At 39.8% G+C, this 26,015-nt stretch overlaps 1 protein-coding gene across 1 annotated transcript; it reads left to right on the forward strand.

The window, feature by feature from the left end:
• The first annotated feature begins 11,630 nt into the window (after nucleotides 1-11,630).
• On the forward strand, nucleotides 11,631-24,059 carry KLKB1 (kallikrein B1). The gene is given in 11 exon segments (XM_077816163.1): nucleotides 11,631-11,775; nucleotides 13,073-13,076; nucleotides 13,332-13,441; nucleotides 13,583-13,742; nucleotides 13,848-13,963; nucleotides 14,375-14,549; nucleotides 18,536-18,711; nucleotides 19,160-19,204; nucleotides 19,207-19,254; nucleotides 22,949-23,088; nucleotides 23,904-24,059. Coding segments are annotated over 11 exon segments (1,275 nt in total).
• The last annotated feature ends 1,956 nt before the right edge of the window (nucleotides 24,060-26,015 follow it).

Below are 26,015 nucleotides of genomic sequence, written 5' to 3' on the forward strand. Positions count from 1 at the left end.
TTAACAGAATTGTAAATATATCAAAATATTTCAGAATCTCTTGACCTTTGACCTATAAATATTTATCTCAGGATGTGATCTTTCCCTCCCATTCAGTTGGCTCAGGATGTCTCAGAAAGTAGCATTGACAGTTGAATGCCTTGTATCCTTACTATCCATTGTCATGGCACTTTAGATCACTTTCTCTGAGACCACCATTCATATTGCTCCATGAAATGGTCAGCTGACTGACTTCTCACCCTGGAGGAAAAGTTACTAAGGTGTAGGACATGCCCAGCTTCCACTCTCCCAAGGGTAAGGGTATGGAGGTGGTCTTCCACCCACTGTCTCTTAATTACAAACGCAAGGTACTGTTACAGTCTTCATTAGAATATTTTTGGTGGACAACTCCATACCTTATGTGAGAGAAATCAGACAACTATAGTTCTTGCATGGAACTGTAGCCTTGACAGGCTAAATGTAGAAAACTGAATGTGAATTTGGAAAGATCTGAAAAGAATGAGCCAGATCCTTAGCTGGTATGAATCAGCTTAGCTCTATGGTCTTCAGTGGAGCTGTGTGAGTTTTCACCAGCTCAGGATCTGGCTCAGTATATTTAGCGATTATTCATCCAAAATTGTTTTTTGTTGTTGTTGAGTTCATTCTGCAGTTTATGGCATGTCCCAAACTCTCCTCTCACTTAAAGCAGTGCAGTCTTACTGGCTTCAATAGAGTTATTCCTGCGTGAATGAGGGGAGAATTTCACAAATGACTTCCAGTGTGCCTATTGTAGGGAAGGAAATATATTTTCCAAAATGTATGTGTTTTTCACAGTTATTTTTGAATGTTATTGCGGCCTTGACTGTTGGATTAATTTGTCACGTAACTTATATAGTATGATATAATACATTCAGCTAACAGTCAAATCTGATTGAGATTTATATAAACCTCTGCACTTTAAATGATATTGACATTCTTTACAAATGGTTATAAATTATTAGAATGGATTTTTTGTTCAGTTTCTGGCATTTGGCTCGCAAAAGCAATCAGTAGATGAGCGTCTTTCCTTAGGAGAAAAAGAAAATTGGGGTAGCCTGGATGATGAACTACCTCCTTTAATAGAGCAAAAAGAAAAGGAGTACTTGTGGCACCTTAGAGACTAACAAATTTATTAGAGCATAAGCTTTCGTGGGCTACAGCCCACTTCATCGGATGCATAGAATGGAACATATAGTAAGAAGATATATATAGATATGTATAGATATAGATATATATATATACACACACACACATACGGAGAACATGAAAAGGTGGACGTAGCCATACCAACTGTAAGAGGCTAATTAATTAAGATGAGCTATTATCAGCAGGAGAAAAAAAAACTTTTGTAGTGATAATCAAGATGGCCCATTTAGACAGTTGACAAGAAGGTGTGAGGATACTTAACATAGGGAAATAGATTCAATATGTGTAATGACCCAGCCACTCCTATTCTCTATTCAAACCCAAGTTAATAGTATCTACTTTGTATATTAATTCAAGCTCAGCAGTTTCTCAATGGAGTCTGTTTTTGAAGCTTTTCTGTTGCAAAATTGCCACGTTTAAGTCTGTTACTGAGTGGCCAGAGAGGTTGAAGTGTTCTCCTACCGGTTTTCGAATGTTATGATTCCTGAAGTCAGATTTGTGTCCATTTATTCTTTTGCGTAGAGACTGTCCAGTTTGGCCAATGTACATGGCAGAGGGCATTGCTGGCACATGATGACATATATCACATTGGTAGATGTGCAGGTGAACGAGCCCCTGATGGCGTGGCTAATGTGATTAGGTCCTATGATGGTGTCACTTGAATAAATATGTGGACAGAGTTGGCATCGGGCTTTGTTGCAAGGATAGGTTACATAGGTTATAGAGCAGTTACTCCAGCACAAGGTGGATCTGTGTTTGCCTGGCCTGTGCACAAAGTGAGAATTTTGGTTGCCAGCACAAATAATTGTAACAATTTGACATTCAGGGTCAAAGTCTGCTCTGAGATCCGACTCCTGGTCCAAATCCTACTTGAGTCAGTTGGTGCTGCACCTAGTAATTGAGAATAGAATTTGACCCCCCCCCCCAGTCATGAATTGCTGCTATTCTCACAGGGTGGACAAAGAGCTGACACGGAAGTGAAATATCATGGCAGTTTATGATTTTGTACTGTGGGGCTGGGCAGAAAGCTCTTCTCTCTCTCTACAACTCCATGAAGCACACACTTGATTGACTGTGTGGGGAGTGCCCCACAAAAACAAGGACACTGAATTAACTCTGAAAGGGTTTGAGCCAATGAGCAGACAGGAGGTGGGATGGTTCACCAGCCTGGGAAGATTCAGAGAAGAAATAAAGAAGAAGCTGGCTAGCAAGCAGTAGCCCTGAGCTGGGGCAGAGAGAGAGAGAGAGACTGAACCTGGAGCTGCTGGGAGGAGAGCCAGTTGCTTGCAAAAGGGGACTTTCATAAATGCACAGCCTGGAGTTCACAGGACAGCTGAGACCACTGTTCTGAGCTCACAGGTTAGCCTGACCCAAGGGGTGGGGGATTGTATTGGCGTGGGGCAGAGAGTCTGTGTGTATCTAGCCAGCCAGCGCGGGAGGGGCTGCGGCTCTATCGGGGCAAGAAAGTCTGTATAACCCCTGCTAGAGTTCCTGACCTAGGTCTTCCTTGTTTGCTTGGGTGAGACAAGTGTTGTTCTATTGTTAAGTGTAGTGCATACTCCTGACCCCTGTAGGAGAGAGTGTTGGTGTTTGTGCAGAGGTGTGTGGATGGGACCTGGGACCCCTCTCCAATTGTTGGCATCCCCCACCTTACAATACTTTCATATAGGAAATATTGGTAATGTATTTAATGTACCTAACCTTGGTCTATTTTTAGCTATCTGGACAATATGCATTATTTTTCAATAAAGTTTTTATTAGTTAAAGATATTTTTAAACTGAAGACATATTACACAGTGTACATTTCCATGTAAAAATATAGTGGGGATGTTACAAAATGGAAAGATTAAAATTGCAACAGAGGGACACTTAATATGTTAAAAGAAAAGGAATACTTGTGGCACCTTAGAGACTAACAAATTTATTTGCGCATAAGCTTTCGTGAGCTACAACTCACTTAATCAGATGCATTCTGTAATACATTGTTGCCTTACAGTGTTGTGAATTTGTTTATAAAATGTTGACTTTGCTACATTGTTCCCTAGATCAATAAAACAATATATCTTAAATAATCTGTTTGTACTGTGACAGTTAATACAATGATTTTTAATATTTTTCTAATTACAAATATCTTTGAGAAATGCAAATACAATTTACTGTGTGTATGGGTGCGCAAGCCAGGAATTGAATGATGTCCATGAAAGACTCAGAGAAGATAAATTGTTTCTAATTTGAAATTCAGAGGTCACATCCACTCTTTACTAGAGCTGGTCGAATAATTCAAAAAGTGACTTGTAAATAATTTCATGAACAAAAATAGCAAGTTCAGCTTGCTCTTGTATTCAGACAAGTGCTGAGGTTTTGTGAAAATGTTAATATCTGAATAGTTGAGATTTTAATAGTTTTTAGCACAAATAATCATTCTTTCAAAAATTTGTGCCAGAAATAAAATAATAAACAGTGTGAATAAAGTATGTATAAAAGTTTTAGTCACCCTGTCAGGAACAGGAAACAATACTACTGGCCAATCACACACCTAAAATAGAGAGCAGTAAACAGCTAAACTGCACAATGTTTGGGATGAAATTGTACACAGAAATTATTCACTGAATACCTGTGACACAGAATTCCACTTAGTCAATTCAAAGGTTTGTAAACTAGAAAAAGGTGTTGCAATGACTTAGTTCTTATAGGTTTCAGAGTATCAGCCATGTTAGTCTGTATCTATTCAGGGGACACCATCATAGGGCCTAATCACATCAGCCACACTATCAGAGGCTCATTCACCTGCGCATCTACCAATGTGATATATGCCATCATGTGCCAGCAATGCCCCTCTGCCATGTCCATTGGTCAAACTGGACAGTCCCTACGTAAAAGAATAAATGGACACAAATCAGACGTCAAGAATTATAACATTCAAAAACCAGTCGGAGAACACTTCAATCTCTCTGGTCACTCGATTACAGACCTAAAAGTGGCACTTCTTCAACAAAAGAACTTCAAAAACAGACTCCAATGAGAGACTGCTGAATTGGAATTAATTTGCAAACTGGATACAATTAAGTTAGGCTTGAATAGAGACTGGGAGTGGATGGGTCATTACAGAAGGTAAAACTATTTCCCCATGTTTATTCCCCCCACCCATCCCCCACTGTTCCTCAGACGTTCTTGTCAACTGCTGGAAATGGCCCACCTTGATTATCACTACAAAAGGTCCCCCCCCCCCGGCCCCTGCTCTCCTGCTGGTAATAGCTCACCTTACCTGATCACTCTCATTACAGTGTGTATGGTAACACCCATTGTTTCATGTTCTCTATGTATATAAATCTCCCCACTATATTTTCCACTGAATACATCCTATGAAGTGAGCTGTAGCTCATGAAAGCTTATGCTCAAATAAATTTGTTAGTCTCTAAGGTGCCACAAGTCCTCCTTTTCTTTTTAATTCTTACAGCTATTGCCTCAGCTTCCCTCTTGCTGGTTGGGTAGTTTAGCCATCCAGCTAAACCAAAAACTCCACCCCTTCCATGTTAACAAGGGAAAAAATATCTTTCCCAGTCTTTACCTAGGGTGGAGGCTTTTTTTCCTCCTCGTGGTGGAACTGGACATGATGGGCAGAAACTTGGGCAGCTAAATATGCAGATGCCCATTCCAGGCCTCAAGCCCAGTCTGCCTCTTTGCCATTGAACAAGGTGAGGCCATTCCCTCACCTTGTTCAAACTTTCTCCTGCACTAGGCTTCCAATACAAAATTCTCAGTCAACAATATTTCCACTGATAAATAAATCCAACAGTTCTCTTCCTCGGCTTTCACAGGGCTACCCAGTGCCTTTCTTGGGTTCTTTGTCCTTTTGTCTGTGAGTGGAGAAAGGCAGAGCTCCTGCTCCTTCCACATATCTCTCTAGTCTGATGAAAAAGGAGCTTGTGTGTATTCTGGCCCTGTTTCCCTGCATTTTTCTCTATGATACTTGTATGGCTCCCATTACAATAGTATCTGAGTGCCTTACAATCTTTTAATCTGTTTATCCTCACACACCCCTGGGAAGCAGGAAAGTACTGTTATTCTCATTTTATGGATGGAGACTGATGCACAGAGAGGCCAATGGCTAAATCCACAAAGGGATTTAGGTGCCTAACTTCCGCTTAAGGCACTTAAATCCAAAAGTGAGCCCCTCAAAACCCCTGCTAGGGTACTGCTAACCCTGTAGGTGCCTAAACTCCCTGGACACTTAAATTTCATGGGTGAGCATTCAGACTGCTGCCTCAGTCCTGATGCCCAGCATATAGCTCATGCCTAAGCCCTAGCAGAATTCTGAAACTCTGCATTCCCCCACCTATCTTGCCTGGGGGGCCCCAGTCTGGTAGGTGTCTCACAGCATGCCTACTGAATTGGGCTCTGCATAAAGCACAACCAGAAGAAGTGGTACCACTGACCAGGGTGTGGGAGGCTGTTGGCCAAATTCCTCCTCTGCCTGATTCACTGGGCCAGAGAGTAAGAGCAAGAATCATTCTATAAGCCAAAGGTTAGGGCAGCCAAGATCACTCAGGAAGTCTGTGGCAGAGTAGGCTAGGGATAAAAGGGTATTTCTTTCCATAGCCTAGAATCCAATGGTCCCTCTATATGTACAGCCTCCAGAATGCCATTGTTTTGGGTGAAACAGGTAGGGTGACCAGATGTCCCGATTTTATAGGGACAATCCAGATTTTTGGGTCTTTTTCTTATATAGGCTCCTATTACGCCCCACCCCATCCCGATTTTTCACATTTAATGTCTGGTCACCATAGAAACAGGATAATGCTGCAGACCTGTGGTCTGTTTGTAAAAGGTCACGTGTCTCATTACAGGGGTAAATTAGCGAAGGAAAGGAAAGGCACTGGGAACACAGGTCGCAGAGTCAGTATCAACCACAAGGAGAAATGAAAAGATATCAATGCAGAAGAAGCCAATAGTAAGGAAGTGGTTAAGAAAGAGGATGTTGGGGGGCATAACAAGTGAGAAAAACTGTAGGGAAAATTGAGTTTGGAGACACAGGTGGGGTAGCTGATGGAGACCCTTTTGAAAATTAGGAATTCAAATATGTTAGAGACAGCAGAATGCAGTCCCCCTAACTGAAAAGAGTATTGGTTTCCACTTGCTAAATGCAGCACTTCAGGAATTTGTGGTAAAAGGAAAGAAACATCAGACTTGAATCTCTCCTCAGTTACACCAGATTTCCACAGTGTAACTCACTTGGGCTTGAGTCACCATTTCACTAACACACAAGTGATATAATTGTAAGATTCATACTGATGTAAGTAAGGCGAGATCAGGCCCATTTCCTGGTGGGGGAGGCAAAGAGGGAAGAACAGGACTGAGGAAGGAGGATTCTCTTTTGTCTATGCCCTGAAGATTTCCTTAAACATAAATGTTTGCTAGTTCGTGCAGAGCGCCACATTAAGCCGAAGAAGATTTGACTATTGTAAAACAGGGATTAGACATTTATTTTTTTAAAAAGGGTCAGATCCTCAGCAGGTGTAAACTGCTGTAGCTACATTGACTTCATTGGAGTGCTACCACTTTACACCAGCTAAGGATCTGGCCCAAAGACAGAAACAATGTTGAAATTGTGAGTACCCATTAAAAGTAAATATACAACTCAGGCAAACATTGCATGCAAAATAATATTTAACATAATTGGAAGTGCTGTTTTTTTTCCTAGTAGAGCATACACATTATCCAACCAGCCAGAACTACTCACACATGTGCAGCTATTGTGCTTTCAAGTAAATAACTTCCATTGTTTTAATTGCTATCAAATAAAACATTGGCAGTATCCACACCACAATACATGTTGATCTGATTATTGGTTGTGTTATCTTGCTGACATAAACATTTATTTGCTGCTCCTAAAATTTGCAGCGTAACATTTTTAGTGGTGAAGAATTTAAGATTCATTTTGTAAGCTTTCATATTTTGCTAAAATACTAAGGTTAAATGCAATGCCTACACTGTTGCTAGGAGCTGTTTAGATTAAAAACTATTTGGAAATAAAGGACTAGGAGGAGGTGGTCATATTGGTAATACTGAAATTTATAATTAGCAGGGCAGTTTGGCTCTCAGTTTAATCATGTGAAAATCCAGGGTAACTCCATTGGAGAGCCGAGCAGAATTTGTCCCAATATTTGTAAATTTAATTCATTCTTGTAGTCATAAACAAGGTATGAAACTTCTGCTGCTAATACATGCTATTGTATCTGTACCAGCATGGTCATTCCACTTGTATCCTACGACTTTGCATGTTATTTTTAAATGACTGTCTGACAGAAAAATTGTATGTAAATCACCCAATAATGGGTAGCTCTAGTACTCTTTAAAATGAGTTGCATCACATGTTAATTATATTCTAAAGAAACATTTTGATGTATTTATTTTTTAGATGGTTTGGATTTATCAGACCTTTAATTTCATTTTCTTATCAACTCGTTCCTTTTTTGGAACCTGTAGCTAGTAGCCTATGCCAGTAAACGTCAAACTACAGGTCCTGACTCTTTTAACTTTCTTCTCTTATCATTGCTATGGGAAATGCCTTTGGCGATGAAGATCTCAAAATTTTGATTCTGTGTTTTACCTTTGTATCATAGATACAAAAGTTGTAAGATAAAATTCCATCAAAGTCTGAAAATCAGGAATAGACTAAATTTTGCTGCTTCAAATTATGTGCAGTGTATACACTTGGGGCTTGGCTACACTACCACTTAAGTCAATGTAACTTACATCACTCAAGGATGTGAAAAAGCTACCCCTTGAGCGATGCAAGTTGTATTGACTTAAAGCTGTGTCCACACCACACTATGTCGGCAGGAGCTGCTCTCTCCCTACCTAGCTTCCAGCTCTCACTGAGGTAATTATGCCGATGGGAGAGCAATCTCCTGTCAGCATAGCGCATCTTCGCCAGGTGCAGCCACGCCGATGTAGCGCGGAAGTGTAGACTAGCTCTTGGAGACCTTTAAAGCAAGTATAAAACTGACCAGAGAATAAGTTTTCTGTAAAATGTGGGAATCCTGTTGCTAAGCCTGATGTATGATTTAAGCCTGTTCCTGTTATCCAGGCAAAATTCTCAGGACTGCAGGCTCAGATTCCGGGTATTATTCCCAGATTCTGTGTATTATTATTATGTAACATCCTACTTCATCCTTTTCTTATCTCTCTCATCCTCTTCATATTTCCTCTTGTTTTTTCCTACCCCCCCCCCCCGAGTGTTCTGGTTTAACTTGGATTTAAACTTGGAGAGTGGTCAGTTTGGATGAGCTATTACCAGCAGGAGAGTGAGTTTGTGTGTGTATGGGGGTGGGTTTTTGGAGGGGGGTGAGGGAGTGAGAGAACCTGGATTTGTGCAGGAAATGGCCTAACTTCATTATCATGCACATTGTGTAAAGAGTTGTCACTTTGGATGGGCTATCACCAGCAGGAGAGTGAATTTGTGTGGGGGGGTGGAGGGTGAGAAAACCTGGATTTGTGCTGGAAATGGCCTAACCTGATGATTACTTTAGATAAGCTATTACCAGCAGGACAGTGGGGTGGGAGGAGGTATTGTTTCATATTCTCTGTGTATATATAAAGTCTGCTGCAGTTTCCACGGTATGCATCTGATGAAGTGAGCTGTAGCTCACGAAAGCTCATGCTCAAATAAATTGGTTAGTCTCTAAGGTGCCACAAGTACTCCTTTTCTTTTTTCATATTGTCTGGCATTCTCCTATCTTAGTTGTGACATTGTTCTTCTTCATGCATTATCTTAGTTCACAGATTCATAGACTCCAAGGCCGGAAGAGATCTCTGTGATCATCTCTCCTGTATAACACAGGCCATAGAACTTCCTTCACTAGAAATCTCTTTTAATAATTGTAACACCATTTTGATCTTTCTGTTATTTGTCTCTTTCTGCATTAGAGTGTCTTATCAGACTCTACTAGGCCCATTATAGAAATATTCTCTGGAAACTATCTCAAAAATAGTGTAATCCAACTCTTTACAATATTAATATGACCAATGATGACACCTGCTCACTAAAGTGCGGAAGATAATGAAGAGGAACTCGTGGGATAGGGGTGTGAATAAGGGAGAAGATGTTAAGAGGTATCAGTGCCCATACCAGCCATAAAGCAGTAGCAACTAAGGAATGGTTTTTCACATTGTCCAGTTTTAGTTTATATTAGATAGACACACACATGGATATGGAAGAAATTTCACTGACATTTAGTGAATCACACTTACTGGTTTTGGCCATCATAGATGGAAGGCTAAAATATATGGCAATATAATGTGTTTTTAAATATGAGAAAAAATTCAGACCAATTTGAAAGTTATCAGAAGAATTGCATGAGTTACAGTAGTTGTGATGTCACAAGTAGCTATCGCAAACATCCTGAAATCAAACTACTAAATACATTTGAAAAATATTAGGGCTGTCAAGCAATTAAAAAATTAATCGTGATTAATCGCGCTGTTAAACAACAATAGAATACCATTTATTTTAAATATTTTTGAATGTTTACTACATTTTCAAATATATTAATTTCAATTACAACACAGAATACAAAGTGTATAGTGCTCACTTAATATTTATTTTTGATTACAAATATTTTCACTGTAAAAACAAAAAAAATATTTTTCAATTCACCTCATACAAGTACTGTTGTGCAATCTCTTTATCATGAAAGTTGAACTTACAAATGTAGAATTATGTACCAAAAAAACCTGCATTCAAAAATAAATGTAAAACTTTAGCGCCTAAAAGTCCACTCAGTCCTACTTCTTGGTCAGCTAATCACGCAGACAAAGTTGGTTACAATTTACAGGAGATTATGCTTCCTGCTTCTTGTTTACAATGTCACCTGAAAGTGAGAACAGGTATTCACATGGCACTGTTGTAGCTGGTGTTGCAAGATATTTAGTTTCAACCACCATTCCAGAGGACATACTTCCATGCTGATGATGGGTTCTGCTTGATAATGATCCAAAGCAATGTGGACTGACGCATGTTCATTTTCATCATCTGAGTCAGATGCCACCAACAGAAGGTTGATTTTCTTTTTTGGTGGTTTGGGTTCTGTAGTTTCCTCATCAAAGTGTTGCTCTTTTAAGACCTCTACAAGCATGCTCCACATCTTGTCCCTCTCAGATTTTGGATGGCACTTCAGATTCTTAAACTTTGGGTCGAATGCTGTAGTTATTTTTAGAAATCTCACATTGATACCTTCTTTGCATTTTGTCAAATCTGCTGTGAAAATGTTCTTAAAACTAACATGTGCTGGGTCATCATCCGAGTCTGCTATAACATTAAATATATGCAGAATTCAGGTAAAACAGAGCAGGAGACGTACGATTCTCCCCCCAAGGCGTACAGTCACAAATTTAATTGACGCATTATTTTTTTAATGAGAATCATCAGCATGGAAGCATGTCATCTGGAATGGTGGCTGAAGCATGAAGGGACATACGAATGTTTAGCATATCTGGCATGTAAACACCTTGCAACACTGGCTACAAAAGTGCCATGATATTGTAAATAAGTGCCATGCCATTGTAAATAAGAAGCAGGCAGCACTATCTCCTGTCAATGTAAACAAACTTGTTTGTCTTAGCGATTGGCAGAATAAGAAGTAGGACTGAGTGGACTTGTAGGCTCTAAAGTTTTACACTGTTTTGTTTTTGGGTGCAGTTATGTAACTCCAAAAAATCTGCATTTGTAAATTACACTTTCACGATAAAGAGATTGCACTACGGTACTTGTATGAGGGGAATTGAAAAAGACTATTTCTTTTGTTTATCATTTTTACAGTGCATATATTTGTAATAAAAAATAATAGTATAAAGTGAGCACTGTGCACTTTGTATTCTGTGTTGTAATTGAAATAATACTGAAAATGTAGAAAAACATCCAAAAATATTTAACACATTTCAATTGGTATTCTATTGTTATAAGTGCGATTAATCATGATTTGGGGGGGAGGGATAGCTCAGTGGTTTGAGCATTGGCCTGCTAAACCCAGGGTTGTGGTTCAATCCTTGAGGGGGCCATTTAGTGATTGGGGCAAAAATTGGGGATTGGTCCTGCTTTGAGCAGGGGGTTGGACTAGATGACCTCCTGAGGTCCCTTCCAACCCTGATATTCTATGATTCTATGATTAATTTTTTTAATCGTGATTAATTTTTTTGAGTTAATCGTGTGAGTTAACTGCAATTAATTGACAGCCCTAAAATATTTGTCTTTTTCCTTTTGCTTCTTGAAATAAATGTGAAGGAGCGCAAAGAAAGATCTTTTTAAAAAGATGTTGATAAAAATATGATTTCTTATTAAAATCTTATGATATCCTTCAAACAGAGGAAAACTAGTAAGGCTTATATATAAATGCATCTCAGAAATCTGCTTTCAGAAATTACTAGAGTTTAGATATTTTTTCTTCTTCTTTTATACAGATTGTCGTATGGACATTTTTCAACAAACAACATTTTCAGGAATTGATCTTACAAGTGTTTTCACTCCCAATAGCTTTGTATGTCGAACAATTTGTACTTATTATCCAAACTGCTTATTCTTTACATTTTTTACCGGGGAAACACAACACAAAGGTGAATATGACAGTTAATTTTTAACATTCTAATTAGAAGTATTAAAAATACATATGTCCATTTTTAATAACAAACCATAAAAGTTCTATTAATATAGCTGTGGGAATGCTCACAACATACAGCTTTACAAATGTTTTATTCATATGTGTATGTTTTCAAAAGGGGCATTTAATCTCTCAAAGGGCCAAATTCTTTCCTCCAATGTACACAGGGAGCTGTTATTGAAATTGCATATCTAGAGGTACGTACTGTAAAAGTTAATCAGAAAATACATATCAAAGGGGGAATAAACTTCAAATTTTCCTAAATAATCAAAAGCAAAAGATGAATCCATATTAAACTTTAAAACAGGTATCTGATGCTCGGGCTCTGAACCCCTCTCTCTAGGCTTCAGAGCCCAAGCTCCAGCCTGAGCCACAACTTCACTGTATTTTCCACTGAATGCATCCAATGAAGTGAGCTGTAGCTCACGAAAGCTTATGCTCAAATACATTTGTTAGTCTCTAAGGTGCCAAAAGTACTCCTTTTCTTTTAACTTCAAAGCACTGTCTACACAGCTATTTATGGAGCACTAATACGAGCCCCACTAGCCTGAGTCTGTCAGTCCAGGCTGGGCAAATTGCTACTGTGGGCTGTGTAGACATACTCATAAAGTCTTATGTGAAAAGAATGTTGAGGTCATCGGTGCTAACTTCCTCAATTTCTGGGGGGTCCTTGACCCCAGCTTTGCCCCAGGACCTGCCTGCACTCTGCCTCTTCTTCCAACCCCCCCCTCTCTCCCCGCCTGCCTCTTCCTGCCCCGGCCACTAAGCAGCTGATTGTGGCGGGTGGAAGGCACTGGAAGGAAGAGGGAAGAGCTGATCAGCGGGGCTGCCAGTGGGCGGGAGGCGCTGGCGGGAGATAGGGGGCAGCACTGATTGACGGGGCCACTGGTGGGTGCTGAGCATCCACTATTTTTTCCCGTGGGTGCTCTGGCAAATCTACTTTGGAAAGCTTTGGCTCTGGGCGCACGGCATGCACGCATAACCCTCACTAGAATACAGATAGGGACCACACATCTCAAAGAACCTCCACTTACAAGTAGAGTAACCTCCTCTTTCCTTGTGAAGCTCAGGCTGTGCAGAACCTAAACTCACCCCTTTTGCATAATCATTATTACCAGGCAGTTTTTAATAGCATAACCACATGGCATTTCACAAAAATACTACCATACGCTTTCTTTTCTAGCACCTTAGCTGTCAAACCCTGGAACCTTAGCATTCTCTGAATGTCTTTTTATATGGAATTATTTTTGCAGTAATGTAAAACAATACAGATGAAAAAGGAGCTTCACTTGCTCGGACTTGGAGGCGCTGCTGCTTTGCAAAACCTTGGTAATAACAGGCCAGATCCCCAACTGGTACAGTGCAGTGCTATGCCAATTTGTACAATGTCTCATTTCCCTAGAGCCAGATTGTGCAATTTACAGTTTGATCTATACTGGTGGGTATTTAGTTTGGGAGATCAGTTTTAGGACATGTTTGGTGACTTAATACTATTTTTAATTTTTCTTTTAGAAAGCTTTGTTTCCTTAAGACCTCAGGAAATGGGGTACCACATGGACGTATAGAAAGGGAAAATGCTATCTCTGGTTTTAGTCTTCTAAACTGCAGAAGATCTTTTCCTGGTAAAGCATGCGTCACAGTAAAAACCCAGATCAATTTCAAATGATTAATTTTAATAAGCAATAGAAAATTAGTCTGAGAATGGAGCACCAGTGCAAGGAACATGTTGATTTATTAACATATGCAATGTTAATGCCTTACAGCCTACCATTCCTGCACTTACACGGACACAAACTTTTTGAGAGATGAGTTGAATGTTACCTATGTTGAAGGGCACAAAGCTTGTCAGCAAGTTTGCACAGACACACTCTGCTGCCAGTTTTTTACTTATTTTCCACTCCAAGAATCATGCAACAAGGAAGGGTAAGATAATTTTTTGTAATGTTTTAAAGTTTGCTGAAGAAGTCATACAGCAAGTATATTAGGTAAAAAATTATAATTTAATCTGAAAATTCATTTGATCTACAGTAAATGCAAATGCTACTTGAGAATGTCCTCAAATGGGTCCCCAATTGGAATAGTGCATGAGAAAGGAAGGATCTCTGGCTACACATTAAGGTTATGTAAAAGAAAAGCCAGCACTGGTAAGCAAAAGTTTCACTTAATAAAGCTGTGCAAAGTTAATGAGCAAAATTCCATGGTGGTGTATAGCTCCATTGACATCAATATGAGTATACCTAATTACTACCATGACTCACATAAATGGTATATTTTTCCACGAGGTGTTATTCCACAAGAGTAAGAGTGGCAGAATCTAGTGGTAAATAATGTAAACAATAGATTTACACTGAGATCATACTCATAAAGGGCTCAGAATTCGGTAGGTGTCACTCTTCCTCTTAGTACTTAACTGATGCTCCAGACGTGGCTGAAATTCCACTGGTGGGTGAAATGTTTCCGACATATAGTTCATATATCATTTGCAGAACACTTTCAGATCTTTTGGGATGCAAACTGCTAAATAGAGCTGTATAGGCTTTTAATTCTTTCCATAGTGTGTATGCAACTACGTAAACCAGATGACAGAGTTGTCGGAGGGACTGATTCTTTCCACGGTGAATGGCCATGGCAAGTGAGCTTGCAAGTCAAGTTATCTACTCAGAGACATCTCTGTGGAGGGTCAATTATCAGCAATCAGAGGATTCTAACAGCTGCACATTGCACTGATAAGTGAGTACTACTCATAAAGGAATGAATTAGTGTAAGATCTTTGACACCACATGAGGTCTCAGTTAACACCTGTCTTTCACAAAAAATAAATATAAATAGTAAAAAAGAGGAGTAGGGAGAAACCAACTATTTTAATGAAACAAAAAGCTGAGATTTTTAAAGCAGAAAATTCAGGTTTCCACAACAACTGGAGCTCAGCACTATTGTCCCGTACGAGAAGACACTTCCAATATTTTCAGTCATTTACAATATCTTTTAAAACCCCACAGACTGAAATTTCTCAGGCTTGTTTTCAGCTCAAAAGTGAATTTCACTGGAAAATGTTGTCTAGTTCTGTGTGGCCACTGTACAGTGAGTGTGAAAAAAAATGTATTTTTCACCAAGTTATTCCCTCCCCCCCAAAAAAAGGGTGTTGTGTTCTGAGGGCTTTTGTTGAAAACAAAATTTGTCAAAGACTTGGACATGAATGGAGATTAGTGTCTTTGATATGGTTAAGAAAGTTTGCCTACAAATAAAGTGTTGAATAATTGCATACAGTGTTGAACATGAGCTGTATGCTAATCTCTGGGGTTGCTCTAATCTGTTCTAATCTATGACAGCTGGTAATAGCCCCTAGGATCTGGTTGCCAGTTGAAAATAGCTAGAATAAAGCAGCACTGTATCCATGCCCTCTTCTTCCCACAGCACATCCCCCAACACTGGCTGTGAGACATAGGAACTAGTTCTTTGCTAACTGAGGACTCCGCAATGCTAGGGAAACTCTCAGCTGGCAAGATCTGGTCAATTTCCATTCTGTTTGCCTGGAATAGTGTCAAGAGGCTGGAGCACCTTAGAGATTCTGCCCTACTCTGTTTAAAAGTTCCTGGAAACAGGGATTTACACTGGAACTAATCACTAGAGTAAAAAGAAAAGGAGTACTTGTGGCACCTTAGAGACTAACCAATTTATTTGAGCATGAGCTTTTGTGAGCTACAGCTCACTTCATAGCTCACGAAAGCTCATGCTCAAATAAATTGGTTAGTCTCTAAGGTGCCACAAGTACGCCTTTTCTTTTTGCGAATACAGACTAACATGGCTGTTACTCTGCAACCAATCACTAGAGTATAATTACTAGGATGTTACATTTGAAATGCTTCAATTTAAATGACTCATTGTATAGCCTGTCCCTCTTCTAAAACTTCTTTGTATGAATCAGTTATTTTTATGTTCTAATTATTAGGGAATTGTAGAACTACTGTGGAATTTAGTGCAGCCAGCAAGTACTGAATCCTACAGTGCATAGAAACATACAATACATACCTTTAATGGTTGACAAGTTGGTGAGTACATTTGAAGCCATTAACATTTTGGAGACCAGTTATACACAACTGACATTCAGCTGCTCCCTTTGCCTCATTGGGCTGTCTACATTTTAAAAAAGCAGCTCATCCTGTCAGTTACTGATGAAAGTGCTGTCTCTGGATGCTGCCCCAGTGCTGTGGGAACCATGCTGAACATGAAGGAGATGACAGGTGACAGGCCCAAAAGACGGCGAGCATTGATCCAGTAACATTGGCTACCTTTAGTCACATGGACCTCTGCAAGTAGTCTTACCTAAGGGTGTCAAACTCTGGCCCAGAGTGTCAAGTCCAATAGTGTAAAGATTATCTTTATATGCATGTTATCAAAAGTTTATTTATAGGAGTAGAACCTTACCAATATTTTAAAAGACAAGAGAGCACCCTATTTAAAAAATAGCTTTACTTTGTTGATGGAAAATTAGTTAACTGATATTTTCTAAAAAAGAAAAGGAGTACTTGTGGCACCTTAGAGACTAACCAATTTATTTGAGCATAAGCTTTCGTGAGCTACAGCTCACTTCATCAGATGCATACCGTGGAAACTGCAGCAGACTTTATATATACACAGAGAATATGAAACAATACCTCCTCCCACCCCACTGTCCTGCTGGTAATAGCTTATCTAAAGTAATCTTCAGGTTAGGCCATTTCCAGCACAAATCCAGGTTTTCTCACCCTCCACCACCCCCCCCCCCCACAAATTCACTCTCCTGCTGGTGATAGCCCATCCAAAGTGACAACTCTTTACACAATGTGCATGATAATGAAGTTAGGCCATTTCCTGCACAAATCCAGGTTCTCTCACTCCCTCACCCCCCTCCAAAAACCCACCCCCATACACACACAAACTCACTCTCCTGCTGGTAATAGCTCGTCCAAACTGACCACTCTCCAAGTTTAAATCCAAGTTAAACCAGAACATCGGGGGGGGGGGGGGGGGGGGGAGGAAAAAACAAGAGGAAATAGGCTACCTTGCATAATGACTTAGCCACTCCCAGTCTCTATTTAAGCCTAAATTAATAGTATCCAATTTGCAAATGAATTCCAATTCAGCAGTTTCTCGCTGGAGTCTGGATTTGAAGTTTTTTTGTTTTAAGATAGCGACCTTCATGTCTGTGATTGCGTGACCAGAGAGATTGAAGTGTGCTCCGACTGGTTTATGAATGTTATAATTCTTGACATCTGATTTGTGTCCATTTATTCTTTTACGTAGAGACTGTCCAGTTTGACCAATGTACATGGCAGAGGGGCATTGCTGGCACATGATGGCATAAATCACATTGGTGGATGTGCAGGTGAACGAGCCTCTGATAGTGTGGCTGATGTTATTAGGCCCTGTGATGGTGTCCCCTGAATAGATATGTGGGCACAATTGGCAACGGGCTTTGTTGCAAGGATAAGTTCCTGGGTTAGTGGTTCTGTTGTGTGGTATGTGGTTGTTGGTGAGTATTTGCTTCAGGTTGTGTGTGTATGGGGGTGGGTTTTTGGAGGGGGGTGAGGGAGTGAGAGAACCTGGATTTGTGCAGGAAATGGCCTAACTTCATTATCATGCACATTGTGTAAAGAGTTGTCACTTTGGATGGGCTATCACCAGCAGGAGAGTGAATTTGTGGGCGGGGGGGGTGGAGGGTGAGAAAACCTGGATTTGTGCTGGAAATGGCCTAACCTGAAGATTACTTTAGATAAGCTATTACCAGCAGGACAGTGGGGTGGGAGGAGGTATTGTTTCATATTCTCTGTGTATATATAAAGTCTGCTGCAGTTTCCACGGTATGCATCTGATGAAGTGAGCTGTAGCTCACGAAAGCTCATGCTCAAATAAATTGGTTAGTCTCTAAGGTGCCACAAGTCCTCCTTTTCTTTTTGCGAATACAGACTAACACGGCTGTTACTCTGAAACCTGATATTTTCTAGTTCACATATAAACTTTCTGTAGCAAATCAATTCAAGAGAATTTATATTACTTAATTTATGCACTTACTGAACTTTTAACAATGACTTACTACTATAATACTGAAATCAAAAAATCTCATACAAAGTCACTAGTACATGCACTCATATGAAATTTGAATCTAGAGAAATGAACTGGAATGTTTCATATAGTTCTATGCAATTACATTTTCTCCTCTACATTTACAGCAAATTTTTTAGTGGTAAGAGACATCTCTATATTTGATAAGTCTTTGAATATACTCTACTGGAGTTTACATTCCCAATTCTATTTTGGCTAATAAAAATGGCACACTAAAGTCAATGGAAAGATTCACATTGACTTCAGTGTGGCTTGGATCAGGATCAGGCCCTTAGAAAGGAAAATAAGGAGAGAAGAGACTAAAAAGAGACCAGAAGAGAGAAAGAGAGAAAGATGAAAAGGGATCAGAAAGAATGGGAATATAAAGGAGAGAGAAAGCTGATGTGAAGATGGGAATGTAAATGAGAACAGGAACAGGAGACATGCAAAGCAGAGGAGAGGGAAAAGCTGAATCTCTTTTTAGTTTGACACGATGAAAATGCAGCAATGGAAAGAATGGCATCAGTGCTCTCCTCTGTGCACCCAGGGGTAACTGAAAACATTGGCACCTGCAAACAATATAAAATAGTGAAATTCTCTGAACCTGAGATTGCTTGTTTGTCTTTTTCCTTTAGTCTCGAGAATCCCAACATTTGGCGTGTTTATGCTGGCATTTTAAAACTATCAGAAATAAATGAGGATACACCTGTCTTCAAAGTCCAAGAGATTATTATTCACCCTCAATATGTGATCGCAGAAACTGGATATGACATCGCCTTAATGAAACTTGATAAGCCTATGAATTTTACTGGTACATAGACTATTCCATTATAATAAAATTATTTCTCTAAATTTGGAAGCCTGGCAGGGTGACCTAATGGTAGTTCTCAGCACTGCTGTGCATGAAGCTAGGGTTCCTTTACTAGGTTGATGGGGTCTGGGGGGAGTCAGAAGCTGGGAATGGGCGACAGGGGATGGACCACTTGATGATTACCTGTTCTGTTCATTCCCTCTGGGGCACCTGGCATCGGATACTGTCGGAAGACAGGATACTGGGCTAGATGGACCTTTGGTCTGACCAGTATGGCTGTTCTTATGAGTCTCACCCTGTCCACCTTGGACAGGAACATAGTGGCACTGTACAGTCTGCAGGGAGAAGCCTAAGGAGAAGAATAGCATCAGGGCTTCAATGGGGACACAGAGAACCTTAAAGTTAAATCTTTCTTCTGACTAAACTAATATTTTTAATGAAATTTTAGATTTACAACAGCCCATATGCTTGCCATCAGAAGAAGAAACAAACACATTTATACTGACTGCCGGGTGACCGGATGGCATTACACAAAAGAACAAGGTACAGACAAATATTTAACCCATGAATAGCTACATTTTTAAGGACCATTTCATGCTGATACCTGTGAATAGGAACTGAGGTTTCACTCTACACATATGGCAGTGCATTTGCTCACTATTTTACTTAAATGAGCTCCCACCAGAATGAGTGTGCATGAATAAGACTATTCCTAAACTATACAAGGACCCTTTAGATTTATACTGTATATGTCTTCTAGAAGCCTTACTGATGTTACAGCTGTGAGTGCAATTTACTCCTTGTGTTGTGCCACTTCAGATTGTAAGCTCAGTGCATTCCCAACAAGTCACAAATAAATGTCACATACACTGATGGAAATATGATAATGAGGTAAATGATGCTGATTTGTTGGTCCATAGGATATCCATTCCAAAGTGCATCCATGTACATACATTTAGGGCCTGGTCCTCCAAACGTTTACACAATTGAGTAATTTTTCTTACTGAGGCTAGATTGCAAACCCCTCACTCATCCTAGTGAGCAGTTATTCACATGAATATTTCCCCTGACCATTGTGAGGAGATGGTTCACAATCTAGCCTATTGAGTCAAGGCACTTCAGCAAACTCCATATCATGACAGGAAATAGGGTGAGGGATGATATCTTAAATAAGTGGCTCTCAGAACATAATTATGGTGGGTGTGGAGCTCTTTTAGAACCCAGAGTGAGGGGGAAAGAGCTGATTGGCTGGCTGGGCTGTCAGTCATCCAGAGAGACAGGAGAGGATAGTCTCTTCCTACCAAAGGATTCTGGGTAGGGGAGCCGTTTGTAAAGCTCCCCAGCTTCCAGTTGAGAGTGGGAACTGCATTAGGAAGGGTCACTTGGAGGAACCTGGGCCCCCTGGAGTTGTGTTATGGAATCTATTCCTTTAAAAAATTATTTAAAAAATCTGAGCTTTTAAATTTTTTTTTTAAAGAACCCCTCTGAAATGGGTCTTGCTACTTATTGGACAACCTTGCTGCTGCACTTTGCCAGAATTATATAGGTATGGCTGAGGCCTCACTGAAAATCATGTCCTTTTTTTAATTCACTGATCCACAGCTAAAAAAAATGGAGTACAAATTTTTCTCTAAAATATTCACTTTGGGTTGAAATTGCCAAAGAAGAAGGTGTTGGTATCAAAGTAGAAGTTTCCAAAAAGTTATAGGCATGTGTCATAAATATAAAGGGAAGGGTAAACCCCTTTGAAATCCCTCCTGGCCAGGGGAAAGCTCCTCTCACCTGTAAAGAGTTAAGAAGCTAAAGGTAACCTCGCTGGCACCTGACCAAAATGACCAATGAGGAGACAAGATACTTTCAAAAGCTGGGAGGAGGGAGAGAAACAAAGGGTCTGTGTCTGTCTGTATGCTGGTTTCTGCAAGGGATAGACCAGGAATGGAGTCTTAGAACTTTTAGTAAGTAATCTAGCTAGGTATGTGTTAGATTATGATTTCTTTAAATGGCTGAGAAAAGAATTGTGCTGAATAGAATAACTATTTCTGTCTGTGTATCTTTTTTGTAACTTAAGGTTTTGCCTAGAGGGGTTCTCTATGTTTTTGAATCTAATTACCCTGTAAGATATCTACCATCCTGATTTTACAGGGGGGATTTCTTTATTTCTATTTACTTCTATTTTTATTAAAAGTCTTCTTGTAAGAAACTGAATGCTTTTTCATTGTTCTCAGATCCAAGGGTTTGGGTCTGTGGTCACCTATGCAAATTGGTGAGGCTTTTTATCCAACATTTCCCAGGAAAGGGGGGGTGCAAGTGTTGGGAGGATTGTTCATTGTTCTTAAGATCCAAGGGTCTGGGTCTGTAGTCACCTAGGCAAATTGGTGAGGCTTTTTACCAAACCTTGTCCAGGAAGTGGGGTGCAGGGTTTTGGGAAGTATTTTGGGGGGAAAGACGCGTCCAAACAGCTCTTCCCCAGTAACCAGTATTAGTTTGGTGGTGGTAGCGGCCAGTCCAAGGACAACGGGTGGAATATTTTGTACCTTGGGGAAGTTTTGACCTAAGCTGGTAAAGATAAGCTTAGGAGGTTTTTCATGCAGGTCCCCACATCTGTACCCTAGAGTTCAGAGTGGGGGAGGAACCTTGACAGCATGTGACATGAATGAATGATTTTGATATCACTTATTCAAATTTTACACGTTGTAACTCTTTTGATTTTATTAGCGGCACGTTCTTCTTTCACATTGGTGTATATACGATCAGACTCAGGGCTAGAGTGTTTTTAAAGAAAATTCTATCATGACCTTTGTTACAGGTATTGCCACCAGGCAACCACTATAATATAACCCCAGCATTGCCCCAAATCTTTTAATCTCCATTATAAAAAGTGAGTATCAAAGACTTATTAAACAATGCTAAGTTTATTGACTAAAATTACAAGAGGTTCCTCACAAAGACCCTAATTCTGTGATTTAAGAAATGGAAATGCTCGAGAATACAACCTTGATCTGAAATGTAGATTTTAGTATGTTAAGTACTGAAATCCAGTATAATTTTTCAGTTTCTAGCTGATTGTTAATCTAGACAACAATATGTAGCTAAAATAGATATTTCCCTCTCAGTCTGTCTAAAGAGCAAGCTCAGGAACAAAAAGATTGAGCTTAGTTTTGTTTGTATAGCCCTGTACCTTGCTTTTGAACAATAAAAGATTAAAATCGTATACATTATAATATTACATAGGGATCGCTCCTTCACCCATCTTTCTACTCTGATTTGAGAGCTAATGTTTAATGTGAAATTTGATGAAGTTACACAAATAAAATATACGTTGGATTCCTTCTAATCTAATGACTAAGTGCCTCTATCACTGTTGTCAGTTTGAATGCATGCACATATCTGCACGTGTTGAGCTAGGGCCTGAGCACCACAGCTGTTGCAGCTGGGGAATCTAGATGCTACTGTAATACAAATACATAATTATTTATAATATGCAGTGCTCACAACTACTTGCAAAAACAGGACTACAATCTGCAAGGGACCCTCTCCTGAAATCCTCAGGGAACAGCGGATTCACAGTAGCCAGTTCCGCACATGGTTTGTTGATGCAAATATGGAAAACAGGGTAGATATTAATATGGTGCATAACTGCACCATCAGCATGGGTGTCACTGAGTACAGCATCCACAGTGAATAGCTGGTGATAACCCTCAATTCAGCACTTTAGCAGCAATATGGGGAGGTGAGGAGGAACCCACACGTACTCAGTGGAGACAGACAATATGCCATGTGTAAAGGACATTGAGGGGTACCAGAGCAAGCAGCATAGTAAATTCAAGATATAGCCATGCCACACACCATAGCCTGTTGCATCACACCCAGAGGCCACACTAATAGTAACCAGGGGCAGCCTAATATGTGGCTAGACAGGCAGACAGAGGCACCTATAAGTGATAACATATGACACCTATACTTCACCTTTACCCCTTCTCCCATGGGGGCTGATGATGTACCTTAACTTGCCATCCCATAGTGGCTCTGTCAACAATCCGTGGCATTATTCTGGATTTACACTGCCTTATCTGAGCAGATTCTGGCCCATGGTGCTTGCACGTTCATGTTGAGTGGGCTCCTGTTCAGTGCACCCTCTTTGTAATAACTCTATGTTGGGATTCCTAGAGTTTTATTTTCCTTGTTTTGATACAACTGACACTTCTGTGATCTTAGCCATGTATTGTGTTGCTAATAGATCAAGTGCAAGATATTCTTCAGAAGGCTACTATTCCTCTAATATCAAATGAAGAATGCCAGACAAGATATCAGCAGGACAGAATAAACGACAAGATGATATGTGCTGGTTATAGAGAAGGTGGAAAGGATGCTTGTAAGGTAATGGGATGATAAGTGCCCAATCGTGCATTCTAATCACTGGCTACAATCTTGTAGAAACACTTTAAAAATAGCATCAGCTATTAAGAAATAGATGGATGCATAGATATATGCATGGCGATAACATAAATTCTCACTTGTATCTGCCAAAAGCATAGATGACTGAGACAAAGATGGAACCCTTTTCAGTTAACATGCAGGAACAATAATGCACCTGCTTTTTTGGCACAGTACAGTAGCAGTGGGGAGGAGATGATCTCCCTAACAGAGAACAAACCAGATAGAATGTTTATGCTACATTTGACCTTCGTCAAAAGGCTGAGGACAAAGAGATGTTAAGATGAAGATCACAAGATAAAAGCCTGCGAATTGGCATCTTCCCCCCCCCCACTAGTATATAAAGGAGAAGAAACTCTTAATTAGAAATGCAAATGTGTATTTTCATTAGGCTTTAAACAAGCAGATGTAAATATTGGTTGGAACTCTGCTGGATAGCATCGAGTAGAAATTGGTCTAACTGAATGAAAAATATGTAGAAGTTAACTTTCCTGAAACACATGAGCCTGATTCACCCCTGTAGCTCAGATCTTCAGAGGCATTTAGGTGCCTAGCTCCCATTGAAATCAGTTGGAATTAAGCACCTAATAACTTTGTGGATCTGGGCCTGTGTTATGCAGTACAACTCCATGGAAACGGATGGATTTAGAATGGTCTGAAATGGGAGTAATGCTGTGGTGAATCCGGCCCTCCTTTGTAAAAGAAGCACTAACCAAAACCATCTTTTGCACATCTTATCTTTTCCTTCTGTGATACAGGGAGACTCAGGTGGGCCATTATCATGCAAACATGAGAATATCTGATATATGGTGGGCATTACCAGCTGGGGTGAAGGATGCGCTCGCCCAGAACAACCAGGTGTTTATACAAAAGTGGCGGAATATGCAGACTGGATTCTAGAAAAAACCATGTAGCACAAGAAAATTCTTGAAAATATTTGGATTCCTAAATCATGGCATGCAACAATAATCCTGAAAGCAATTTTGTGACACACGTTGAAATACTGTAAATTGTGGTCTTCTTTAGTCTAAAGCACAGCAGATAAACTTAGTAAGGCAGAAATGCAAGAATGAACTGACTTTAGTATTGTATGTCATAAAAAGATCAATAAAAATAAAATCCTGCTTTGTAGTCACTGATCTGGAATAATAAAGACTATGTTCTAAACCATTGATTTCCACATGCATACCAATAATCATTCTCCTGGACCTGGTCCCTCTCCCACTGAAGTCAGTGAGAAGATTTGCCTTTCTCTTCAGCATAAGAAAGAGGTGAATGGGTTCAGAAAAAAAGCATAAAAAATTCAGGACAGTCTTGGTTGATGCTGCCTCTACAAAGTTCAATAGTCATTAGCCTCAGGTTGGGATTCAATATCAAAACATTTTTCAGCTCTGTTTGGTGACAAGATGGTTATTTACCATTGGTGATGTGAGGAGGTTAATAGGCTAGGGGATCATTGTTAGTGGAATATGTATTCTCCTGAAGTAACATTTAGATTATTACAAGGAAGGAGGGCACACAATTTCTGTAATTGTTTAGTAAACTTCATACAAAGATATTTCTATATTGCCCATCCCTGTAGCAGCTAAGCGCTGCACAAACAAATTTTTACATTGTGTCTTTTATATTTACTTTAGACTTATTTCTTCAAAAAATATATTTTTTATGAAGGATCAGAAGGAAATCTAGTCAGATCCCTTGGTGATCCTTCAGTGAATGGGTTATTTACGCATCATAACATTATCTCTTTTTTTTAATGTTCTGTAACTTTGACTGAAAGTTGCCTCGACAGCTACTTCTAAGACTGAAATCTGAAATGGGATTTCAGATTTTTAATGGGGTTGTAAACACAACAGCAGCATTCACTTTTCTTGAATTGGTGCTGACCGTAGTTTATTCTCCTCCACACTTATAGACTAATTGCTGGTTGGAGCAGAACTTATAAGAACAACCATACTGGGTCAGACCAATGGTCCGTCTAACTCAGTATCCTGTCTTCTGACAGGGCCAGTGCCAGATGCTTCAGAGGGAATGAACAGGACAGGACAATTATTGAGTGATCCAATCCCAGCATCTGGCAGTCAGAGGCTTAGGGAGACACAGAGCATGGGGTTGCATCCCTGACCATCCTGGCTAGTAGCCATTGATGGACCTATCCTCCATTAACTTATCTAATTCTTTTTTGAACCTTGTTATATTTTTGGCCTTCACAACAACCCCTGACAGTGAGTTCCACAAGCTGACTGCATTATGTGAAGAAGTATTTACTTTTGTTTGTTTTAAACAGCTACCCATTAATTTAATTGGGTGACCCCTGGTTCTTATGTTATGTGAAGGGGTAAATAACATTTCCTTATTCACTTTCACTTATTCACTTTCACTATTTGCAGCTCTCCATTCTGAAAAGTGACCATTTTTTCCTACTCTTTGTTTCCTGTTTTTTTTAAATCTAGTTACTGGTCCATTAGAGGATCTTCCCTCTTATCCCATGACAGCTTTCTTTGCTTAACAGTTTTTGGAGAGGGACCTTGTCAAAGGCTTTCCGAAAGTCCAAGTACACTATATCCACTGGATCACTCTTGTCCACATACTTGCTGATATCCTCAAAGAATTCTAATAGATTGGTCAGGCATGATTTCTGTTTACTAAAGCTGTGTTGATTCTTCTCCAACAAATCATTTCCATTTATGTGACTGATAATTCTGTTCTTTACTATAGTTTCAGCCAATTTGCCTAGTACCGGTTAAGCTTACCGGCCTGTAATTGCCTGGATAGTCTCTGGAGACTTTTTAAAAAATCTGCATCACATTAGCTATCTTCTAGTCATCTGGCACAGAGACTGATTTAAGTGACAGGTTACATACCACAGT

This window comes from Eretmochelys imbricata, chromosome 4 (genome assembly GCF_965152235.1).
Source record: "Eretmochelys imbricata isolate rEreImb1 chromosome 4, rEreImb1.hap1, whole genome shotgun sequence".
Taxonomy (NCBI): domain Eukaryota; kingdom Metazoa; phylum Chordata; order Testudines; family Cheloniidae; genus Eretmochelys; species Eretmochelys imbricata.